The sequence below is a fragment of the Pipra filicauda genome, unplaced genomic scaffold (assembly GCF_003945595.2).
Source record: "Pipra filicauda isolate LSUMZ 115617 unplaced genomic scaffold, ASM394559v2 scaffold247_size1415610_pilon, whole genome shotgun sequence".
Taxonomy (NCBI): Eukaryota; Metazoa; Chordata; class Aves; order Passeriformes; family Pipridae; genus Pipra; species Pipra filicauda.
Genome location: NW_024104362.1, coordinates 954,770 through 975,619, shown reverse-complemented (window position 1 = coordinate 975,619; position 20,850 = coordinate 954,770). Strand labels below are relative to the sequence as shown.

Here is a 20,850-nt window from a genome sequence, read left to right as displayed (position 1 = left end):
CCATATCAAGCAAAATAAAAGTATTTGGCAAGTAGAGGTTTCATTCACATTGTGCATGTACATAGCTATATTCTAGACTGAAAAAAAAAAATTCAGTAAAATGAGTTTCATTAGGCATTGTCGTGCTGCCCCCTGTGGATGTTTTTGAAGTATTACTGTGCTATTTTGGTGGGATACTGGAGATCAGAGCTCTGTAAAAAATTTTTTTTCTTTTGCAGTGAAAACCTGAGAGTCCCAAAATTTTCCTTTTGTGATTCAAAAGTAGGAGAAGAAAGTAAATGTTTTTCTTAAAAATACTCTCTTTTTCCAACATTTTTTTTTTTATCTTTTTTCAGTCAGTGTGATTATGACGACTTCTGAATAGCAGCTGTTAAGAGCTTTGCAATGGGGTATTTCAGCAGTTTTATTTCTTCAGAAAGCTGATTAATATTCCCTCTACAGCTACTTATGGCTGAAAGTTTATCTGGACCAAAGATAACATCTTTCACTGATACCTGAACTGATTAAGTTTTTGGTGCTCTGTTTCAGTCATAGGCATATGGAGTTTTGATTAAGGAATGCATTAACTGAGCACTTTTTTCCATGTCTGATACCAAACAGACAAAAGTAGGATAGGCACGTGTAAAGTAAATCACTTTTTCTCCTATAACTTGGGTCTTTCTTTCAGTTCATCAGCTCTTGGGCTTTTATTAGAAGGCTGAAATCTGAAATTTCATTGTCCCTTTCCTAAAATTTTTATTAAATAGCACCTGAAGCTGAAGAACCAGGATACTTAGAGGAATATTCAATTTTTAGCTCAATTTAATGATCTTAGTGTCTCCTTCTAATTTCCCCAGTTCACTGGCATGATAGCTAGTGATTTTTTCTTTACTTTGGAATTTTATTTTTATCGTTATTATATAATATTATGTATGGGATATGAAGAAATGTTTCCTTGTTCCTTTAGGATTATAGGATGATTCGTGGAACTTCAGGAGGTTTCTGATGCAACCTCCTACTCAAAGGAAGGTTGGCTCTGAGGTCAGAACAGGTTGCCCAGGGCTTTATCCAGTTGGATCTTGAAAACCTCCAAGAAGGTAGAGCCTCTCAGCTCCACTGCTTAACTGTTCTTAGAGTGAAAACTTTTTTCCTTATATTCTTAACCTCTCATGTTTCAACTGATACCCGTTGTTTTAATTTCCTCCTACTATGTACCACCATGAAGAGCCTGGTTCCATCTTCTCCTTAACTTCCCTCTGGGTACGAGAAGGCTGCTCTTGAGTGTCCCTGAAACAGTCTTTTCTGCATCAGGCTGAACAAGCCCTGATGTTTCAGCCTTTTCCCACAGGACAAGTGCTTCTAGGCCATTGCCTGTCTTGGTGGCCCTCTTTCTTCATTAATTTTTTTCTTTTTATCAATTCTGTCCTTGCAAACTCTTATTTCAGAATTATCCCATACTTAAATTACAGGTATTTAGAAAAGTGTATTTCCCCCTCTATGAAGGTTTCATAGGACAGATAGACCTGCTAACATGATCATAGTCTAGCACTGGAATTACAGTATTCCAGTGAGACTACAGCATTGAGATATATGTATATGTGTGTGTTTATATATGTGGCACGAAAAATAACAGTTATTTATTGTTCATTTTCCTGTGCATCCTAATAGCTTTTTTAAAGTTACTAATATATAACATGGAACTATAATTTCTGTGTTAATCTTTTTTGTGCTGAAGACTGATACTCTCTCCTGTGGTTTATCTCATAGTTGGTCTTGGAGTTTTTACATTCTGTCCCATATTTCCCATGATCTTTTCACTGAATGACCAGTTTGGATTCAGAGACTAAGAACTATATAGACATACAGTTGGTTAAAGAAAACTTGTGGAGACTGCAGTACCTGAAATGAAGTGCCATTCTGTTACCTCTTTAGTTCACAGTTTTCCATAGTTTTACCATATTTGATTTGCCTTTTTGCTTTCTGTTATTCTTCATCTGTTGATATACTGTTAGTTTACTTATGTCTGTGTTTTGAAACAAACAAAAAACCCCAAGCCACTAGATTGAATAGGGCACTAAATCTGATGACTTTGCTGTCTAGTAGATGGTCTTGGTTCTAATGTCTTTTGGTTTGGGGTTTTTTTTTTGTTTGGTTGGGTAGGGGTGGGGTTTAAATTGATGCTTTCCTAAGGCTTCCTTGATAAACTACAACATATCACATCGTGAGAAAGTAAGAATGGAGGCTTCCTTTCAGATTGGTTTCTGGATACTCTTTTTCCTATGACTTTAGTCATGTTCTTAAGTAATTCTCTGTTGTCAGACTTTTCGAGAAGTAAACATGTTTGTAATCATTTAGCTTTGTCAGTTAGGCTGAAAAGATGGGTGGGTGTGTGGCCAACTCTATTAGTTCCTTTAGCAGCTACACTTCTAAAAGTTGTGGTATCTGATAGTTTCGAAAATACATCAGGTTTGTATCTCAGAAATTCCTGTGTTCAAGTAGCCACTCCAGAACTACCATCAGTGTTATCTTATGTTGTCATGTGGAAATTGTTACAAGGAAAACAGAAATTATCTGTAATAATCTTCCTGACATAGACATACAAATATTAATATTCTGAGAAAGTGGCAAAACCAGTTTATCTGGTGAAGGCTAGAAAAAGATAAATTAGATTTTTGGTGAAAAATACACTCTCAGCACATTGTGTAGTGACTAAGAACCCATAGAAAAATATACTGGTTTTGCATTATTTACTTCCTTATGTTGGACATTTCTCACACTAAGCTGATCAGTAGAACTGATTTCATCTCCTAAACCAGCCCAAAAATAATCCAGAAGACAAAGGAGGAGAAAAAAATAGTGAGATGAATGTTTCTTGTGCAGTCAGATGAGAATCAGCAGAGAAGGGCCAGGACTTCTTTGGGCAGTAGGATTTATCGCATCGCTCAAATTGAACATGCAATTTTACCTGAAGTGTAGTTTTATTTGTAGACAGTTTTTGTTTCTGGTCTTCTGGTGATACTTGGTAGTCCATCCATGCATTTAGGTTGGTGCTGAAGATAATGTTTTGAAAATTCTAACCACTTACGTATGGATGTGAGAGACCAAGCATTTCTCCTCATAGCTTCATGGGTCAGTTTAGAATTGACAACACAGATCTGTGAGGTAGGGGTGCTTGGCATTACCACTACTAGCAATAAAAGCTCTTTGCCGTGTAGCAAGTGAAAAAAAAGCTTTCTTCAACCCTCGGTGTCCAAAAGCACCTGTAATACCAGGAATTTTTTGCAGTGTTGACAGCTCATGAAAACTTTAGGTGAGGAGGAAGAGAAAGAAAGGAGTTCAATATAGGCATGAAACTCATCTCTCTACATCATTTGACTGGTTTTGCTGTGTAACATTTCACAGGTATGATAGGCAGACAGGAATAACTTTTTTTGCCCCACTCAAAAAAATTGTAATTCTTCCAATCTGATTGTTGTACATATGCAGTAGCTTTGTAGAGTATGTGAAGCTAAAATTTTTGTTCTTACCCTTGTTTACAGAGAGGAGAAGAGATTGATGAAATATTTTACCTTTCTTGGAATCTTTGATACAGGAAAGAATGCAGAAAAGCTTATAATATTTAATGAAGAGACTTTGCTAAATATATATGCTAAGGCATGGCATGGGGATCATTTCTGAGTGATGGAAAAGTTTGTGTTGAAAGAAGTGTGAAGAGTAGTGCACAAAAATTCAAAGTGGTTTCCTGAAATTGTAAACCATACTTCAGTGGTTACATCCTGCTATCTCCAAGTGCTGGCAGAAGAGACAAACTGGTAGAGAGGATAAGTGATTAGCTCAATCTAAAACAAGGTCCTTGACTTCCTTGAACTAATTTCAGCTCTAAACAGCATCACAAAATTTAAAAGAGCATAGGAAGGTCTGCACCATTTCTAATTCAAAGACTAGCCCATAGCCATAGGCATAGCCATAGAAGAAAAGGAATAGGGCAAGCATCCTCACCTTCCCTTCTCTCCCCTCCCACCCCTGCCAAAAACAAATCCTCTTTTCACATGTTTGTTGGAATGTGGTATAATTTGAATTAGTAAGCCCTGTTGGCTGTCTCTTCCAAGCACCTACGCAGTTTCGTCTTTGTGCATCTCTTAACAACTTTCAGCAAAGAGTCTTATAAAGCTACCAATCATGTCTCAAGAACTACCTTCTTTTGTTTTAAATCTTGATACCAACTGTGCTGTCATGGTGTGGTTGACTGGACTCCTATGTTTAATAAATTTTGAGGTAAATCTTTTGACAAATATTATCTGTGCATAAGTTGCAACCAGTCTTAGTTTAAAATCATTATTTGTTTCTGGAAAAGATTGATTAGGGTTTTTTCTCCCTTCCTTGCAGGTACTAGACATTACAGTTTAATCATGGCTGCCTTAACAAAATTCAAACATTCTTTGTTTAGAACTAATTCAAATCACTGTTCTAAAGAGTCTGTATTTCTATTTGCAGTGTCTGAGCAACACGCCTCCTCTTACAGAGTACTTCCTCAATGATAAATACCAAGAAGAGCTGAATTTTGACAATCCTTTAGGAATGCGAGGTGAAATAGCAAAATCTTATGCCGAGCTTATCAAGCAAATGTGGTCAGGAAAATACAGCTACGTTACCCCAAGAGCATTTAAGGTCAGTAGGGAATTTAAACTGAATGTACATTGTCAATTTTGGATTTGTACTTTTAAGTATACAAAACATATAGAAATACGCAAGAATTTGAAGTAATGTTTATCAGTTTGCAGTCCATTCATTTAACTGTTAAAACACTTGGATGTATATTTAAATAAATGTCACCTGCCCTTGTGCTTTGGTCTTTCAGAATTGGTTTTGACTCCTGTCTCCATTGAAAAGCTTCTCTGTTTTAAGTTTTACCTTTTCAACATGCTGCTGTAGCATCTCAGAAGTATCTATTTTTTCTAACAATAAAGGTACTGGAAGTATTTGTATTTAATTTTTAGACACAAGTGGGAAGGTTTGCACCACAGTTTTCTGGTTATCAGCAACAAGATTGTCAAGAGCTACTGGCTTTTCTCTTGGATGGATTACATGAGGATTTGAATAGAATTAGGAAAAAGCCTTACATTCAGTTAAAGGATGCAGATGGGAGACCAGACAAGGTAGGGTTTTTGGTGTTGATCATCTTAATTTTAGTCAAGGCTGTATGTTCTACATGATTGTGCACTGAAAGGTTGGGACACTGATCATGTGAGGTTTTTTTCTGGGAGAGATTTCAGAAAATAAGACCATAAAATAGGGAGTTTGTTCAAGAACGTGTAAATTTCTGTTTATTTGTAAGATAACTGGGGGGATGGGAGGATGGTGTGGCTTTTTTAAGACTTCATTCAGACTTGTTTTTCAGTTCAGTGCTAAGTTCAGTTAGAAAAACAATTTCCATTCTGTTGTTCTTTTATTCTTATATCTATGCAGAATTCTGTCTCTCTCCAGTACTCTTACTTTAGGGAAAGAACAGTTATTTCGTTATTAGTTAATTCATGTGGAATTTTTAGTTTTATTTGCTTTTGTCTTTCCCCAAGTCATTTGGAAGTCTCTCTCAGGCTATGTAATACCACTGACAGAATCTCTGTCATTGGAAAAGCATACCTCTTTTAACCTGTGATCCTGATAGTAGTAACATACCTTACAGGGTCCTTGGGAGTGAGATTTCTATGTTTAGGTGGTTACTGAAAGTTTTCTGTCAAGTACTTTTACTAATAATTCTCACTACTACTTTGTCGTAACCCAGATCACGCTTTACTTACAGGTGGTTGCTGAAGAAGCCTGGGAAAACCATTTAAAGAGAAATGATTCCATCATTGTAGATATATTCCATGGCCTTTTTAAATCCACCCTAGTTTGTCCTGAATGTGCTAAGATATCTGTAACCTTTGATCCCTTTTGTTACTTGACACTTCCATTACCCATGAAAAAAGAACGCACTTTGGAAGTTTATTTAGTTAGAATGGATCCACTGGCAAAGCCTATGCAGGTAAGTGGCTTAATTCATATAGTAGCACCCTGATTCATGTGACATTAACAGTGAACCACGAGTTCCTTTACATGATGTAAATTTATAAGTACAACAAGCAAATCCAATAAGTGTATATTCATAATTAGGTAGTCCTGAATTCTTCTGTGCTTTCACCTGATTGTCAAAAGAAAAAACTCCAGATGAGATTTCTCTGTGAAGAGTACCTCTACTGCCATTTTTTTAGGAATGGTAGTATTATACACCTTATAATGGCATGAAAAAATGTAGATAAGGTTATCATAACCAAGTCGTGATTAAATGGTTCTAGCTGTACCTTATGGGATAAGTGAGGTTGGGTGAAATAAATAAGACACAGGCAGTTAGATAGATTCCAAAAAGGCTTAACACTTGAAATGAAAGTACCATAAGAAGGAAAGTAGGGGGGAAAGGGAGTGTTCTCAAAGGCAGTGTGAATTAGGGGAGTCAAAGATAAAGGGACATGTATTAACTAATGGCAGATGAGCCTGCTAGAAATTTAATTAATTGTGAAAACATGTTTGCACAGGGGACACACACAGTAGTTGAAGATGATTTATATGACCTGAGAGGGTTATGCAGGAGTAATAGAGTTTGGGAAGGGTACAAGTTCAGTAGAGTATTTTTGAGTCTAAATAACTGTAAAACTTAAGGACATAACAAACACATGCTATAGTTGGCAATTAATTATAAAGTTATAATACATTATTTCTAATTAATCCTTTCTTTACTGTGCAAATAACAGATAAGAGTCCTGTGTGGAATTCAGACTGTTAATCATCAGGTTCTCTTTCTCCGTGTGAAATTAGAATTCATTGCCTGCCATTGCTTTTTTTTTTTCCCCAGTCATACTTTATAAACAACTTGTGTTGTATTCCAAATTTAATAATGTAGTCAATGGCATGCATATTACTTAAATGGTGAAATAAGTAGGTGCTGTTGAAATACAAATCTGACTAATTGGTGCCGTTAGTCTTCTTAGGGAGAAAATAAAATAACATTCAAATCAGCATCATATAAACTAACAAATGGCGTATTCAGAGTGTGTATGTTTGTAGAGTAAAGTTGTGCAGGTAGCTACTACGTTTTCAGCAGCTTTTGGAATTCGATTTAGTTCATTTACATGCTTCACACCATAAGTTCAAGAGTATGAAAGAAGTATGTGAAATATGCTGCACATGTGATAAGTTGTTTAGGTTTGTTCCTCATGTATATTTGTTCTCTTAAAAAATTAAAATTATATTTTACTTTTTAGTACAAAGTAGTTGTTCCCAAAATTGGAAATATATTGGATCTTTGCACAGCATTGTCGGCTTTGTCTGGTGTTGCTGCAGATAAGGTAGGAGTGATCTCTTATATGAAGCACAACAATGAACAGTTTAATGCACATTAACCTGATTTAATGATGTACACTCCATTTTCTTTTTAGATGATTGTTACTGATATATACAATCACAGGTTCCACAGGATATTTGGCATGGATGAAAATCTAAGTAGTATTATGGAACGTGATGACATTTATGTGTAAGTACATAAGTACGTAAGTACATTTATGTGTAAGACAGTCGTGCTTCACGTCTCCTTGCAGTTTGTTTAGTTATCTGCAAAAGATTAAAACCTAGACATCAGGTAAAGATGAAACTGGGAGGGGGTATTATTTTTTTATTTTTCCCCCTTTGCACCCTTTTACATGACCATTGTTCTTTGTATTTCTGATTGTTTTTCTTTTAGATTTGAAATTGCTATCAATAGAACCGAAGATACGGAACAAGTTATAATTCCTGTTTGTTTAAGGGAAAAGTGCAGGCACACTAGCTATAGCCATAGTGGTTCTTTACTGTTTGGTCAACCTTTTCTCATAGCAGTGCCTAGAAACAATACTGAAGATAAACTCTATAACCTGCTGCTGCTAAGAATGTGGTAAGGTTATTGTTTAACAAAAAATACGTTTATTAAGAGTAATGCTAATCATTGGAATCAGTAGGCACTTATTTTTACATGCATTTCTAACAAACTGATTAGATCTGAGTACTTTGTCTTTTATTTGCGTTCTGTTAAATTTATTAAATCTAAAATTTTAGCCCCTTGAGATATGAACTGGTATGGATTTCAATTTGATTTCTTGTTAGCATGACCTCATCCCAAAAGTATTTGAGATGACAATAGAGAGTTTGTCTGTATTGTCAGTTTAAGATAAATAATTCTCTTGTATGCTTAGCTGTTCATTAGGAGTTGGTAAAATGGAAATGTTTTCCAATTATTCTGTTATGGTCCTGTATCTACTGTACAAGCTTATATACTAATTTATGTTGTAAAAGTACATGGTAGACACTTTCTGAAACTAGACTGGAATTAGTGTCATTATGTGGAAGAAATTGGAATCATGAAAATTCCAGTTTAAATTTAAATTCATTTTCTGTTGATGTAACTTTCTCTGTAATTGAATCCCTATAAATTTTTTTGTGTAAAAAAATACAGTTAATGAACAGTTAAAGAAATTACTTCTGGACAAAGAGAGACTGATCCCAAGAATCAAGTTGTTTAAAATAAGTAGCTGCCAAAAATGTAAGATCATATAGGAGCGGGTTTTCAGATGTGCCTGTAACAGTAGACATGTTTGGCAATAAAACTGTTAATTCTGAATAAATCAGAAAGAAGTGCAGAAATGCAGTACATTAGAAAGAATTTGCTTTAACAATTCAATGACTTGATTTGAACAAAGTAAATATTTAAAAATCCATTGCTTCTAACTGTTTCTTTCACTTGTTGTATTCAGCCGATATGTAAAAACATGTACTGAAAGTGAAGATACTGAAGGATCTCTGCATTGTTGTAAGGACCATGGTATCAATGGTAATGGCCCAAATGGAATACATGAAGAAGGATCTCCAAGTAAGACTGGAATATCTAAACCTGCTTAGTATTTTGGGTTCAATTTGAAACAGAAATTAACTCTAACATCTTTCAATTATTGTCATTCTGCCTCATTTCTTGCTTTTTATTCTTCTGATTGCTTCAGGTGAAATGGAAACAGATGAGCAAGATGATGAATCCAGCCAGGATCAGGAACTTCCTTCAGAGAATGAAAACAGCCAGTCAGAAGATTCCGTTGGAGGTGACAATGACTCTGAAAATGGATTATGTACTGAGGATACTTGCAAAGGTCAACCACTCACGGGACACAAAAAGCGATTGTTTACATTCCAGTTCAATAATTTAGGCAATACTGACATAAACTACATCAAAGATGATACCAGGCATATTAGATTTGATGATAGGCAACCTAGGCTTGATGGTAAGTCATGGGGAACGGCTTGGGCAACATTTGATTCTGATACTCTTTTCTGACTCCATTTCTGTGTTTCATTTTCTCTGTGTGAAATTTGATATATCTTTTTTTTCAATTGTGAATTCTGTATGAATAATTGATTTGTTATTGAGATTGACTCTTAGAAATGCAGAATTTTTGTGTGCTTCAATTTTTCATCTTAAATTCATGATAGCGTTGTTTTATTCATTTTGAAGGATGTTTGCCCAAAGTTAATCCAGTTCCATGTAAAGCAAAAAATAATATTAAGAGAAAATATTTTTTTTAATCTTAGAAAGATCCTTCCTTGCTTTGGATTGGGATCCTGAGTTGAAGAAGAGATATTTTGATGATAGTGCAGCAGAGGTAAGCTGTTTATGTTGCTCCCCTTTCCAGCACAAATAAAACTTAATGTAAAAAATACAGTTTAATTAATGTGACATGAGACATTGTAAGTCTTCACAAGAAGAAGCTAACATATCTTTTTTTCATGTTACTCTTAGTAAATATGTTGTCATAAATAAACTTCATCTGCACATCCAAGTAATTAGCAAATCTGAGGCTTACAAACTTGGAAGTAAATCTGAAGCTATGAAAACTTTTTGCTTGAATGGTTTCTAATCAGTTTTTCCATATATAGGAGCTTTGTAGTTACTGTTTAGTAAGACGACATCACTAAAATGAGTTTTGTTTCATTTGTTCTCTTAACTCAAGAAATACTTCTCTTTAGGATTTTGAAAAACATGAAAGTGTGGAATATAAACCTCCCAAAAAGCCTTTTGTGAAATTAAAAGATTGCATTGAGCTGTTCACAACAAAGGAGAAACTAGGTGCTGAAGATCCATGGTAAGCGCAAAAGATGAAAAATTGTTAGTTCTGTGGTACATCTCTCAAAGTATAATCAAAACCACACATGAACATTGAGATACCTAACTGATTCCTTAATGGTATTTTGAATCTTGTTATTTCAATCATAATTGAAGATTCTCAAAATGTTTTCTACTTTGATCCATTACTTAAATTTTTACCATGTGCAGAAGATTATGTTTGTAAGGGAAACAGTTAATGCATTGGAAATTAGGAGGAAGGGGTGATACAAAAGATATTCTAGTCTGTGAACTATGATGGACAGTGAATGAATAATATTATGACAAATTCAGTGCAGTGGTTTAAACAAATATTCCTTTCTGAGATGAGAGAGGTTGTTGCATACTATTCATTTTTATGCAAATACATAACTTGCCTTGCATTGATATCTGAAATAGGGATGTGCTTAAATGGTAGGTTTGTGGGATGGGGGATGTCTGTAGTCATTACAACCGCTCAAATTATTGTCCTAACTATTTGTTTTTGGCAGACAAAAATTGATTTTTGATTCATGGTTCTTTCAAATTACAATTTTGAATCATATCTGAATATTCAGAATAATAGTATGTTCCTGTAAGATCCTTTTTCTCCAGGAATTTTCTAGCAGATAAATTCTTCATCAACTTTGAGCTCAGAATTAAGTTTGAAAAGAGTGTCTGCCAATTTTTCTCTTGTAGATACCTAAAAGTTTTGGAGACCTTCAAACATTGTCACCAGAGATCCTCCTATATTTGTGCAGTGTAGGGAGCTAACTTAGAAAATCTCATTGTTTTTGTTGGGTTTGCTGGATTATACAACACTGAATAGACTATTTGAGATACCATATAACTCAGGTATGGTGAAGCACTTCCATTTTTGCAGCACATTTTAAGCAGATTATTTAAACTACAAAATAAAACTACTGCAGAAGTCAAGCAGCTGCTACTAGATACATTTCACCAAAGGTCATCAATCACATTTTTCTTCATTTGTTAGGTCTTCACACATCTAATCTACAAGAGCTCATCATCCCTAGTCCAGCACTAATTGTATTCTAGATATTCTAGGCCAGCTGGGAAAACAGATTTTGAATTACAGCCTGCCGTTACAGTTCTCCTAATTTCTTTGTCTTTATCTGATGTTGCTATTTAAAGACATTTGTGCAGTCTTTTTACTTAGGGCTCATCTCTTTTTCTTTCCCTTCCCTAGATTTTTACTTGTTAGATACCAAGGTGTAGAATATGCATAGACTACTTCACGGAAGAGTTGCTTCCATTCATTTTTCTTACTTATCTTCCTCCCCGAGCCTTAGTTCCTGAAAGATTCAAGTACACATTGTAGGGAACAGAAGTTTATAAGTCACAGCCTGTTTAGTACTTGGCTACTAAGAAGGGAAGTTTTTTTAGTAGTCACTGTTATCTGGTTTTAGGTGTAGGCGAGATGGGGTCAGAGACAGATGAATTTGGAAATTGAAACTTGAAAAAGTCAGTTATCTGTTATTTTTGGCTTTTCTTATAGTCAGTTTCAAAACCCTTCATCTTTTTTTTTTTTTTTTTAATAAAATACAAGACAGCCACATATAGGGAATCCTATAGAAGATGAGAATTCAATTTTGGGAGAGTGCTACTTTTGAGTTTAAAATGCTGTTGAACTTCACTGTGATCACACTTGCACATTTTAAACTGGAAGAAATATCAATAGCATTAGTAACAAAAGAAAAAATGTGTGTGGTTGAGTTTTGCTCGTTCAGTTCCTCCCTCCTGACTTTCTCTGTAGTAATGTATTTTTAAATACATATGGATTACAGTTATTTAAAATTGATTTTTTTTTTCTTTTAGGTATTGTCCAAACTGTAAAGAACATCAGCAAGCTACTAAGAAGTTAGACTTGTGGTCACTGCCCCCTGTACTGGTAGTTCATCTAAAGCGCTTTTCCTACAGCAGATATATGAGGGACAAGTTGGATACATTGGTTGACTTTCCAATAAAGTAAGAAACCTAAACATTTTGATGGTAGAGGTGTAAAAGCATGACTAGGGCACATGTTTAATACAGCAATTATGTAAAATGGGTGTGTTTTCAGTTTCTATGTGTGTATCCAGTACACACTGATAACAAAATGCTTGTAGGTTAAAAATATGAACTTGGAAAAATAATAATAGTAGATAAATGTGGAAGATTACTGGTTCCCCTTCCACTTCTCACAGAGTGAAAGAGATGCACTGTCAGAATAGTCTGGTGTATGTGTTTTTTTGTAGGGAATATAAGGTAAAGGGCTTGAAGACCACCAAAATGTAAAATGGTTAAAAGTAGTAACATGACTGAATTTTGGTTTGGTTTTAACAGTGACTTGGACATGTCAGAGTTCCTTATTAATCCTAATGCAGGGCCTTGCCGCTACAACTTGATTGCTGTCTCCAACCACTATGGAGGAATGGGAGGAGGACATTGTAAGTTGATTTCAAGTATCATTATTCTACATGTCACCTTTCTTTCTGTGTTGATTTTGATTTAAGTACTGATCACTTTGAATCAGTGGTGCTTTTTAATGATTTAGGGACAATTTTTTTTCATTGCCTTGAAATGCTTTCACAAGTACTCTGACACAAAAATCTATATGTAATGAGCTTTCAAGAAAAATTGTAGGTTCTTTTATACTTCTAGCTGTGCACACTGCGAAAAGAGAAAACATAAAAGCTCTACAAGAGCTGCTGTGCTCTTACAACTGATTTTGCCTTGCTTGTCTATATTTTTGTTCATTGTGTAAGTCCTTGAAAGTAAAGAGAAAAAATGACTGAGGGATTTTATTTGGCTATCCTGTCTCAGTATACATGGTTTTTAGAAAGGTGTTAGTGGTTAAGCTCTCTTTGCTTAAAAAATAAAGTGTGAAAGGTGAGTCTAATAGTGATTATAGGTTTAAGTTAGTTAAATGTGAAGTATTTCACAGTAACAGAGTCTACCGACTGATTGTATTACATCTATGAAGATGCAGAGCCCTAAGACATTGTATTTTTTTGTCCTAGATACCGCTTTTGCGAAAAATAAGGATGATGGAAAATGGTACTACTTTGATGACAGTAGTGTGTCCCCTGCATGTGAGGACCAAATAGTGGCAAGTACCTTTTGTGTTTCTAAAATTGGGATTGTTGATATCTTCTGCTTGAGGGAAGAAAAATGAAGAGTAAACAGTGAAACTTGCGGTAAATTTGTAGATAGTAGTTTGCGTTCTCTCGAAGGACAGTACAAACCAAAAATGGTTTGCTCCAACATGCAAAAATAACTTAAGTGAAAGGTCTAGATTTCTTTGTAATTTTATGCTGTATACTTGGAAGCAAAGAAAAAAAATTGTAACTTGGGTTGTAAATGTTTTGTTTGGAGCCTCGTGAACATCTTACACTTTTCTCTTTTACAGTCCAAAGCAGCGTATGTGCTCTTCTACCAGAGACAGGACACAATCAGTGGAACTGGCTTTTTCCCACTTGACCGGGAAACTAAACAAGGTGCTTCAGCTGCCACAGGCATCCCACTAGAAAGTGATGAAGACAGCAATGAAAATGATAATGATATAGAAAATGAAAATTGTATGCACACTAACTAATGGGAAGAACTAGAAGCCATAAAAGAGACTCTCTTACTGGGGATACAGATTGAAAGAGTGAAAATGCCCACCAAATTAAAAGTAAAAATCTGAGATGGGGAGTTTCAGATAACAGAATGTAAATCTTTATTACATTTTAACATGTGCAGTACTTGAAGTGAAACAATAAAAACTTAAACAGAAATTGTCTCTAATGCATTTACTGTCTCGTATTCACAAGGTATATATAGGAAATCACAAATAAACCCCTTTTAAGTTTCCGCTGCTGTTCTGATGAATTATGTTTTCTTTTGTTTTGGATGTGAGTTAATAACTAAAATATTAAATCTGTGGACTTCTGACATTTATTTTATAAGTATTGCAAGAATACTACTGCCAAGTCTAGTTTCTGGATGACTGTATAAATGTTCCTTAGCTGCCACACAGACTACAAGTAAAAATGTCATAAATAACTACAGTAGTAGTTTTTTTGAAACAAAAAATTTTTGTTTCTCCCTAGTTTTTTCTTAATTCGATCACAATAGAAGAAGTAGCTTGAAAAAGGTGTTCTAACCTTTTGTGTTATAGTGGAACATCCAGAATATTATGTTCATCTTACTGCTGCTGTGGAACAGGTTCTGGATTTCATGCTGCATTAACAAAAAGGTTTTCAATTAAATGTAAGTATTCATTGTTGCTTGTTGGAATCTACTCTGCAGACATAATTCCTGTTATCTTGCTTATAAGATATGCTTAATTTTAATCTGGTATCAGTCCAAAATTTAAAATTGTGCTGTAAGTTCTCTTTCCCCAGTTTTTGTAGTTTGACAGCTTGCAAACTACTCTGTATTAAGGTCAAAGTTAATAGTATTCTGTATCCATAGTAATGACTGTGTATCAGGCTTAGATGAGAATTTTTTCAGTATAACCTGCCTTTAAATTGTTAATTAACAAAATCACTTTAAAGGTAGACCTGTTAATTTTCTTTGTGTGTTCCTGATGGAATTCACCATGGCCTTACAGCATATCTGAAAAGGTAACTCATAAGAGAATTGGCATTTGCATGTTCAAGTCAGAACCTGTACAGTATATAAGGCATACAAACTCCGAATTGGATTTCAGTTAACTATCTTCAGGGGTCTAGGATGCCAAAATAAGTGTGACAGTTTGAAACATTTTTTGATTTGCTGCTTTCCCATTGATCTAGTTGGAAGAATGTATTGTTGATTTGTATACAATACTGCCTTTGAGAGGGCTCTTAAGTGTGGGGGCACACGTCACATATCTACTACCTGGAGAATTGCTTTGTGTCCCACTGTTTAAACAATTTTAAAAAAGAAAAAAGCAAAAAGTATGATGTTCTTCACTTGAACTAATCAAATACAATAGGTTATAAATTGTGTATTGTAAATAAAAGTTCACTCTGTGAGTGCACATTTTGGTAAATTATTTATTTATGTTAGCATTAAAAAGTTTAAAAAATTGCATTTGACCAGGATATAAATGAGATATGTTGGACATGGCTTTGCTTTATACCTTGATATTAAAACTGGTGTTTCATCCTGGTATTTTAAAGCTGCTTTGAGGTTTGTTTTTTTTTAAATGTAAACTAACCTCCTGCATGACAGAGGTTAAAATTTTGTCTGCACTTGAGTTCACTTGGGTTTACATTTGAAATGCGCATGTTTATTTATACAGATTTCAATAAAGCTATTCAAGGCCTTATTTAGTGTTCCATTTTGTTACACGCTCTTTTCCCACACTGTGTCTGGATAATCTTTGTCTAAGACTTACATTCTCAATTACAAAATGGCTATGTAACGACTAACACAGAATAAGATTAATAATATTTCCAGACAATAGTATATAAAAAAGGGGGCTTGTCCTATCATTGGCTCTAAAAGTATTTAAAAGGCTGCAAAAACAGTGTATTGTCATAAATATTTTATTTTTAAAAGTAATACTGTAACAATAGTCAAATGGAAAGATACTAATTGTGAGATGGTTCGTGAAATGAGGGAATGTATTTAAGACAGATAAACCAATATGGGGGAGATGATACAAGCTTTTGGCTTAAAACCTTGTAGCTAGGTATGGAATACAGTAACCTAGTACAAAGCTATTACCTAAATATTTATGAATTAAATGAGGATTATATGTGGAGTAGAGGAAGGAATTCTAGAGAAGTGATCTACTCTTTGAATAACACATACAAAGAGGCCCCCTTCATTCATACTCCCATTTGTTTTTCCATATCATGTTAGCCTAGAACTTGATGGGAAAAATCGCAGAGGAGCAAAGGATCTAGTTTGATTTACCGAAGTACTTTGGAGTTGGTAGATTGGAGCTTTAATATCTGATAACTCAGGTCTCCTAACGCACTTCATTCTCCCTTTGAAAATGCAAATACATATACATACATAGAATCTTACATTTGAAGGAATGTACTTACCTTCTAATAGAATTTAAAAGGGTATTGATCAAAGTAGGATTTAGTTAGAAAAAAATGACATTTTTTGTTATTGTTAATTTGGCTTCCAAGATTACACATACAAAGTTTCTGTAATCAGCTTCCTAAAGAGAGAGAGAAAACAGCAACATTTCTGTGGGTATGTCAAAGGTTTCTGGGAATTCAGTCAAGTTGTGAGTTTCATAAAACTTACATATTCATACATAAGATATGATAACTCATCCAGTGTGGACATGCTTAACAATACAGAAAGTATATTATTTTTTGCAGTGTTTATCAAAAGTTATTGTCACTCAACTAGACATTTATATAGAGAAGAGGATCCTAACATCTCCCTATGAATCATGTCAGATAAAAATCTACAGTCAGCTTTCTTTTTTCATCAAAAACCTTGCTATAAATAAATATCAACATAAACTCTAGAATTATAAGATTCACTTAACCTTGTTAATATGACAGTCACTGAAACAAAACAGAGTAGGAGGCAGAAGACAGCTTGCAATTGCCAGTTACTCCATGGACTTTGTGACAGCAATATGTCATTTAAAGCCACACTGGGAGGGAAGGAGAGGTGAGGGGAGAGTGCACAGAACCTGTTGTTCTAGTTGGCTTCAGACAATGTTCTGAATGCTTCAGTGTAGATCAGTTCCCTGATCTCTTCCATCACCCACCTAAATTCAAGTCCCACCTGCCTTCCTGGCACACTGAGGTGAAGTTTGCAGCTTACAGTTGAGCTGACAAGATGAGAAAAGCTCTTAAGATGTTCCCCTGTCAGATACTGCAACTACCGCTAGTTGCTGATGGGAGAGCCACAACCCCTTCTAGGTTTCCCAGGAAGTTAGCCCTGTGTTATGGAGTGCAGTGTATTTTTTTAAGTAATTTAAAATCTTAAGAAGGAAGTCAGAATGGCTGGAAAAGTAATTAATTGGCAAACCCACTACTTTTCTTCAAAAATTATGTTGCCTTCTTTGAGGTCAGACTTTGTAATTGCAGGTTATAGCTTTTCATTGTTTCTGTGCACTCGTTACTTTGACAAAGAAAATCACCATAAATGTAGTGAAACAATAAGAAAGCTGTATCTGATAGAATAAGCATGTTCTTAGTCTGCAGGCAAACTGCTCTCTTCAGATTTTTTTTAATTCTTTTTCCTTAGCAGGTAAACATTGTGAAAATGGTTCCACTTCCCTAGTTCCAAGATTGCATGCTTTACTGGCATCATGTGCTCCTGAGGCAGGCAGAGAGACCTATCTTACTAAAAAGAAATTACATCTTGGAGTAACATGAAAACCTTGGAATAGTCCAAAGGTGACAAATTTATTTAGGGAATCAACTGGGTTACTATATGCCAGTGTATTGGGTCTGACTGAGCTGGAGTTCATTTCCCCATAGCAGCCCTCACAGTGGTGTGCTTTGCATTGGTAGCTAGAAGGGTGTTGATAACACACCAGTGTTTTGGCTACTGCTCAGCACAGCATCAGCTCTGTAACATTCCTCCCTCAATCGAGGGTAAGATCCTGGGAGGGGACACAAGTAGGCCAAAGCTGACCCAAACTGACCAAAGGGATATTCCAGACCATATGACGTCAGCTCAGATATCAAAGCTCAGGCAAGGAGCAGGAAGGCAGCCATTCATTGTCTCCAGTGGCTGCCTGCTGAGGAACTGTCACGTGTGCTGAAGCCCTGCTTCACACAGGTCAACGACCACTGCTGATGGGAAGTAGAGAATAAACGGTGCTATCTTTTGCTTGGCTTTTGCACGGGCAAACATTTGCTTTGCTTCTGCTCTAATAAAGTGCCTTATCCCAACCCATGAGTTGTTTTCCACTTTATCTGGCTGGGAAGGGGAGTGATAAAGCGGCTGGGTGGACACCTGACATCCAGCCAAGGTCAACCCACCACAGCCAGGTAGCATTGACAGTCATCCTGGGCCAAATAATACAAAAGCTGATACAGGACTTTAATGATAAATGATTCACATCTGTCCATATGGTTTTATGAAAAGTAAATTTTGTTATATGGGGGGGGGGGGACAGTAATTGAAAAAGACAGTTGATAAATATGATAATTTAGATGTGCCTAGAATTATTTCAGTGCTTGGCTCTTAATTGTCACCTTAAGTATCACATTGCTCTCATCAAAACATGAACATTATGCAGTATCACCAATACAAAGTTTAGGAACCGACCAAAAAGCTCAAAATAGTTTCCATTAGGAAGTCATTGTGGAATAGGAATGTTATTGGAGAAGTTAGTGACACTTGGTCTTAAATTAATGTTTTTATTCAGTGTGCAAAATATTCGGATCATAGCTACAGAATTCAGATAAGCTTAGCTTGTTTTCAACATCTGTCAATGTTCTAAAATACATACTACGCTGTGGGTGTTGTGTAAATGTGAGTGCATCTTTTGGCTGAGGAGAAAGTCTGCAAACAAGGGACAGTAATTACTGACTCTGTATCATCTATACCTCTTAAAAGCAAATACAAAAACATATTGATTTTTGGTATGGGAAATAATGCCTTACAAGATGTTTTCAGGAACTTTAAATTTAGCTTTTTGTGTAATATTTTTCAGATAAGGTAGTGCAGATTAAAAGGTAAATCAAAGAGGGTTGTAGTACTACTTAATATGGGAAGCATTTGGTTATCCTCACTCTATAATCTTTGAATTTCTGTTTGGGTAATGTCATGGTTGGTCTCATTTATAGGATGTAAATTGTTCCTATAATATCACAGAATCAAAGAATCACAGAATATGGTGAGTTGGAAGGGACTCACAAGGATCATTGAGTCCAACTCCTGCAGAGGACCCCTCCCAAAAGTCACAACACATGCCTGAGAGTATCATCCAAATGCTTCTTGAACTCTGTCAGGTTTGGTGTTGTCTGTCCCCTGGGAAGCCTGTTCCGGTGCCCAACCACCCTCTGGGTTGAAGAACCTCTTTCTAACACCCAGCCTAAACCTCCCTGACACAACTTCAGGTCATTCCCTTGGGTCCTGTCACTGGTCACCACAGAGAAGAAATCAGTGCCTGCCCCTCCTCTTCCCCTCATGAGGAAGTTGTAGACTGCAATGAGGTCTCCCCTCAGTCTCCTCTTCTCCAGGCTGAACAGACCAAGTGAGCTCAGCCACTCCTCAAATGGCTTCCCCTCAAGGTCCTTCACCATCTTCATTGCCCTCCTTTGGAGGCTCTCTAACAGCTTAATATCTTTCTTATATTGTGGTGCCCAAAACTGCACACAATGTTCAAGGTGAGGCCACACCAGTGCAGAGCAGAGCAGAACAATCCCCTCCCTCGACCGGCTGGAGATGCTTTGCCTGATGACCTCAGAACACGGTTGGCCCTCCTGGCTGCCAGGGCTGCCTGGTTAACTTGCTGTTAACCAGGACTCCCAGGTCCCTTTCCATGGCACTGCTTTCCAGTGTCTCATTCCCCAGCCTGTACAAACATCCAGGGTTGCCCCATCTCAGGTGCAGAATCCAGCACTTTCCCTTGTTGAACTTCAAATGGTTGGTGATTGCCCAGGCCTCTGACTTGTTAGGGTCTCTCTGCAGGGCCTCCCTGCCTTTGAAGGAGTCAACAGCTCCTCCCAGTTTTGTGTCATTTGCAAACTTGCTTAGTATCCCTTCCAGTCCCATGTCCAAGTAATTTATGAACATGATGAAGAGCACAGGGCTGAAGATAGAGTCCTGTGGAACCCCACTAGAGACAGGTCACCAGTCTGATGTTACTCCATTCTGTTACCCTCTGTGCTTGGCCCGTGAGCCAATTGCTCACCCACCATATGATTTGTTTACCCAGCTCTGTGCTGTCCAGAAGGATTCCTGTGAAAGACAGTATTGGAAGCTTTACTGAAATCCAAAAAGATTACACCAGCTGGCTTCCTCTGATCAACTAGGTGGGTTACTGTGTCAGGTTCGGTAAATAGGACTTTCCTCTCACGAAGCTGTGCTGGCTGTGACCAATGACAAAATTGTCTCTCAGGTGTTTTTCAACACCTCCCAGAATAATCTTTTCCATAACTTTACCAGGCACTGAAGTGAGACTGACAGGCCTGTAGTTTCCAGGGTACTCCATGCCCTTCTTGAAAATTTGGACAATGTTTGCCAGCTTCCAATCAGCTGGGACCTCTCTAGATTCCCAAGACTGCTCAAAAATCATTAAGAGAGGTTTTGGGAGATCAGCCAGCTCTTCGAGTATTCTGAGACGAATCTCATCAGGCCCCACAGATTTGTATGGATCCAGCTGGAGCAGCAGATCCTACACCATTTCAGGGTTGACTGGGAGTTGATCATTCTTGCAGTCATGGTCCTTCAGCTCAGGGCACTGAGACCTCCTTGGTCCATTATCTGCGTTGAAGACAGAGGCAAAGAAAGTGTTAAACACCTCTGCCTTGTCTCTGTCCCTGTTTGTGAGATGACCATCCTCATCCTGTGATGGGACAATGATATTTCTATACTGCCTATTGCCATTAATGTATTTGAAAAAACTCTTTGTATTGTCCCCCACGTTTCTGGCCAGCTTCAACTCCAGTTGAGCTTTGGCCACACAAATATTCTCCCTGCAGTGGCAAGCAGCATCTTTGAATTATTACCATGTCACTTGACCTTACTTCCACTGGGCATACACC

At 36.5% G+C, this 20,850-nt stretch overlaps 1 protein-coding gene across 3 annotated transcripts in view; it reads left to right on the top strand.

The window, feature by feature from the left end:
* USP15 (ubiquitin specific peptidase 15) overlaps window positions 1-15,476 on the top strand; it is a 61,571-nt gene extending 46,095 nt beyond the window's left edge. For 2 of the 3 annotated variants that reach the window (XM_027721178.2, XM_027721177.2), the window contains 14 exons: window positions 4,474-4,647; window positions 4,977-5,135; window positions 5,780-6,004; window positions 7,278-7,361; window positions 7,452-7,546; window positions 7,754-7,942; window positions 8,799-8,914; window positions 9,042-9,317; window positions 9,625-9,695; window positions 10,060-10,175; window positions 12,014-12,163; window positions 12,521-12,624; window positions 13,198-13,286; window positions 13,587-15,476. In XM_027721178.2, coding sequence (XP_027576979.1) covers window positions 4,474-4,647; window positions 4,977-5,135; window positions 5,780-6,004; window positions 7,278-7,361; window positions 7,452-7,546; window positions 7,754-7,942; window positions 8,799-8,914; window positions 9,042-9,317; window positions 9,625-9,695; window positions 10,060-10,175; window positions 12,014-12,163; window positions 12,521-12,624; window positions 13,198-13,286; window positions 13,587-13,772 — 2,034 coding nt within the window. In that variant the 3' untranslated portion in view covers window positions 13,773-15,476. Of the gene's footprint in view, window positions 1-4,473; window positions 4,648-4,976; window positions 5,136-5,779; window positions 6,005-7,277; window positions 7,362-7,451; window positions 7,547-7,753; window positions 7,943-8,798; window positions 8,915-9,041; window positions 9,318-9,624; window positions 9,696-10,043; window positions 10,176-12,013; window positions 12,164-12,520; window positions 12,625-13,197; window positions 13,287-13,586 lie in introns of those variants that run through there. The other variant, XR_003540736.2, reaches the window with a different exon arrangement.
* Window positions 15,477-20,850: the final 5,374 nt, after the last annotated feature.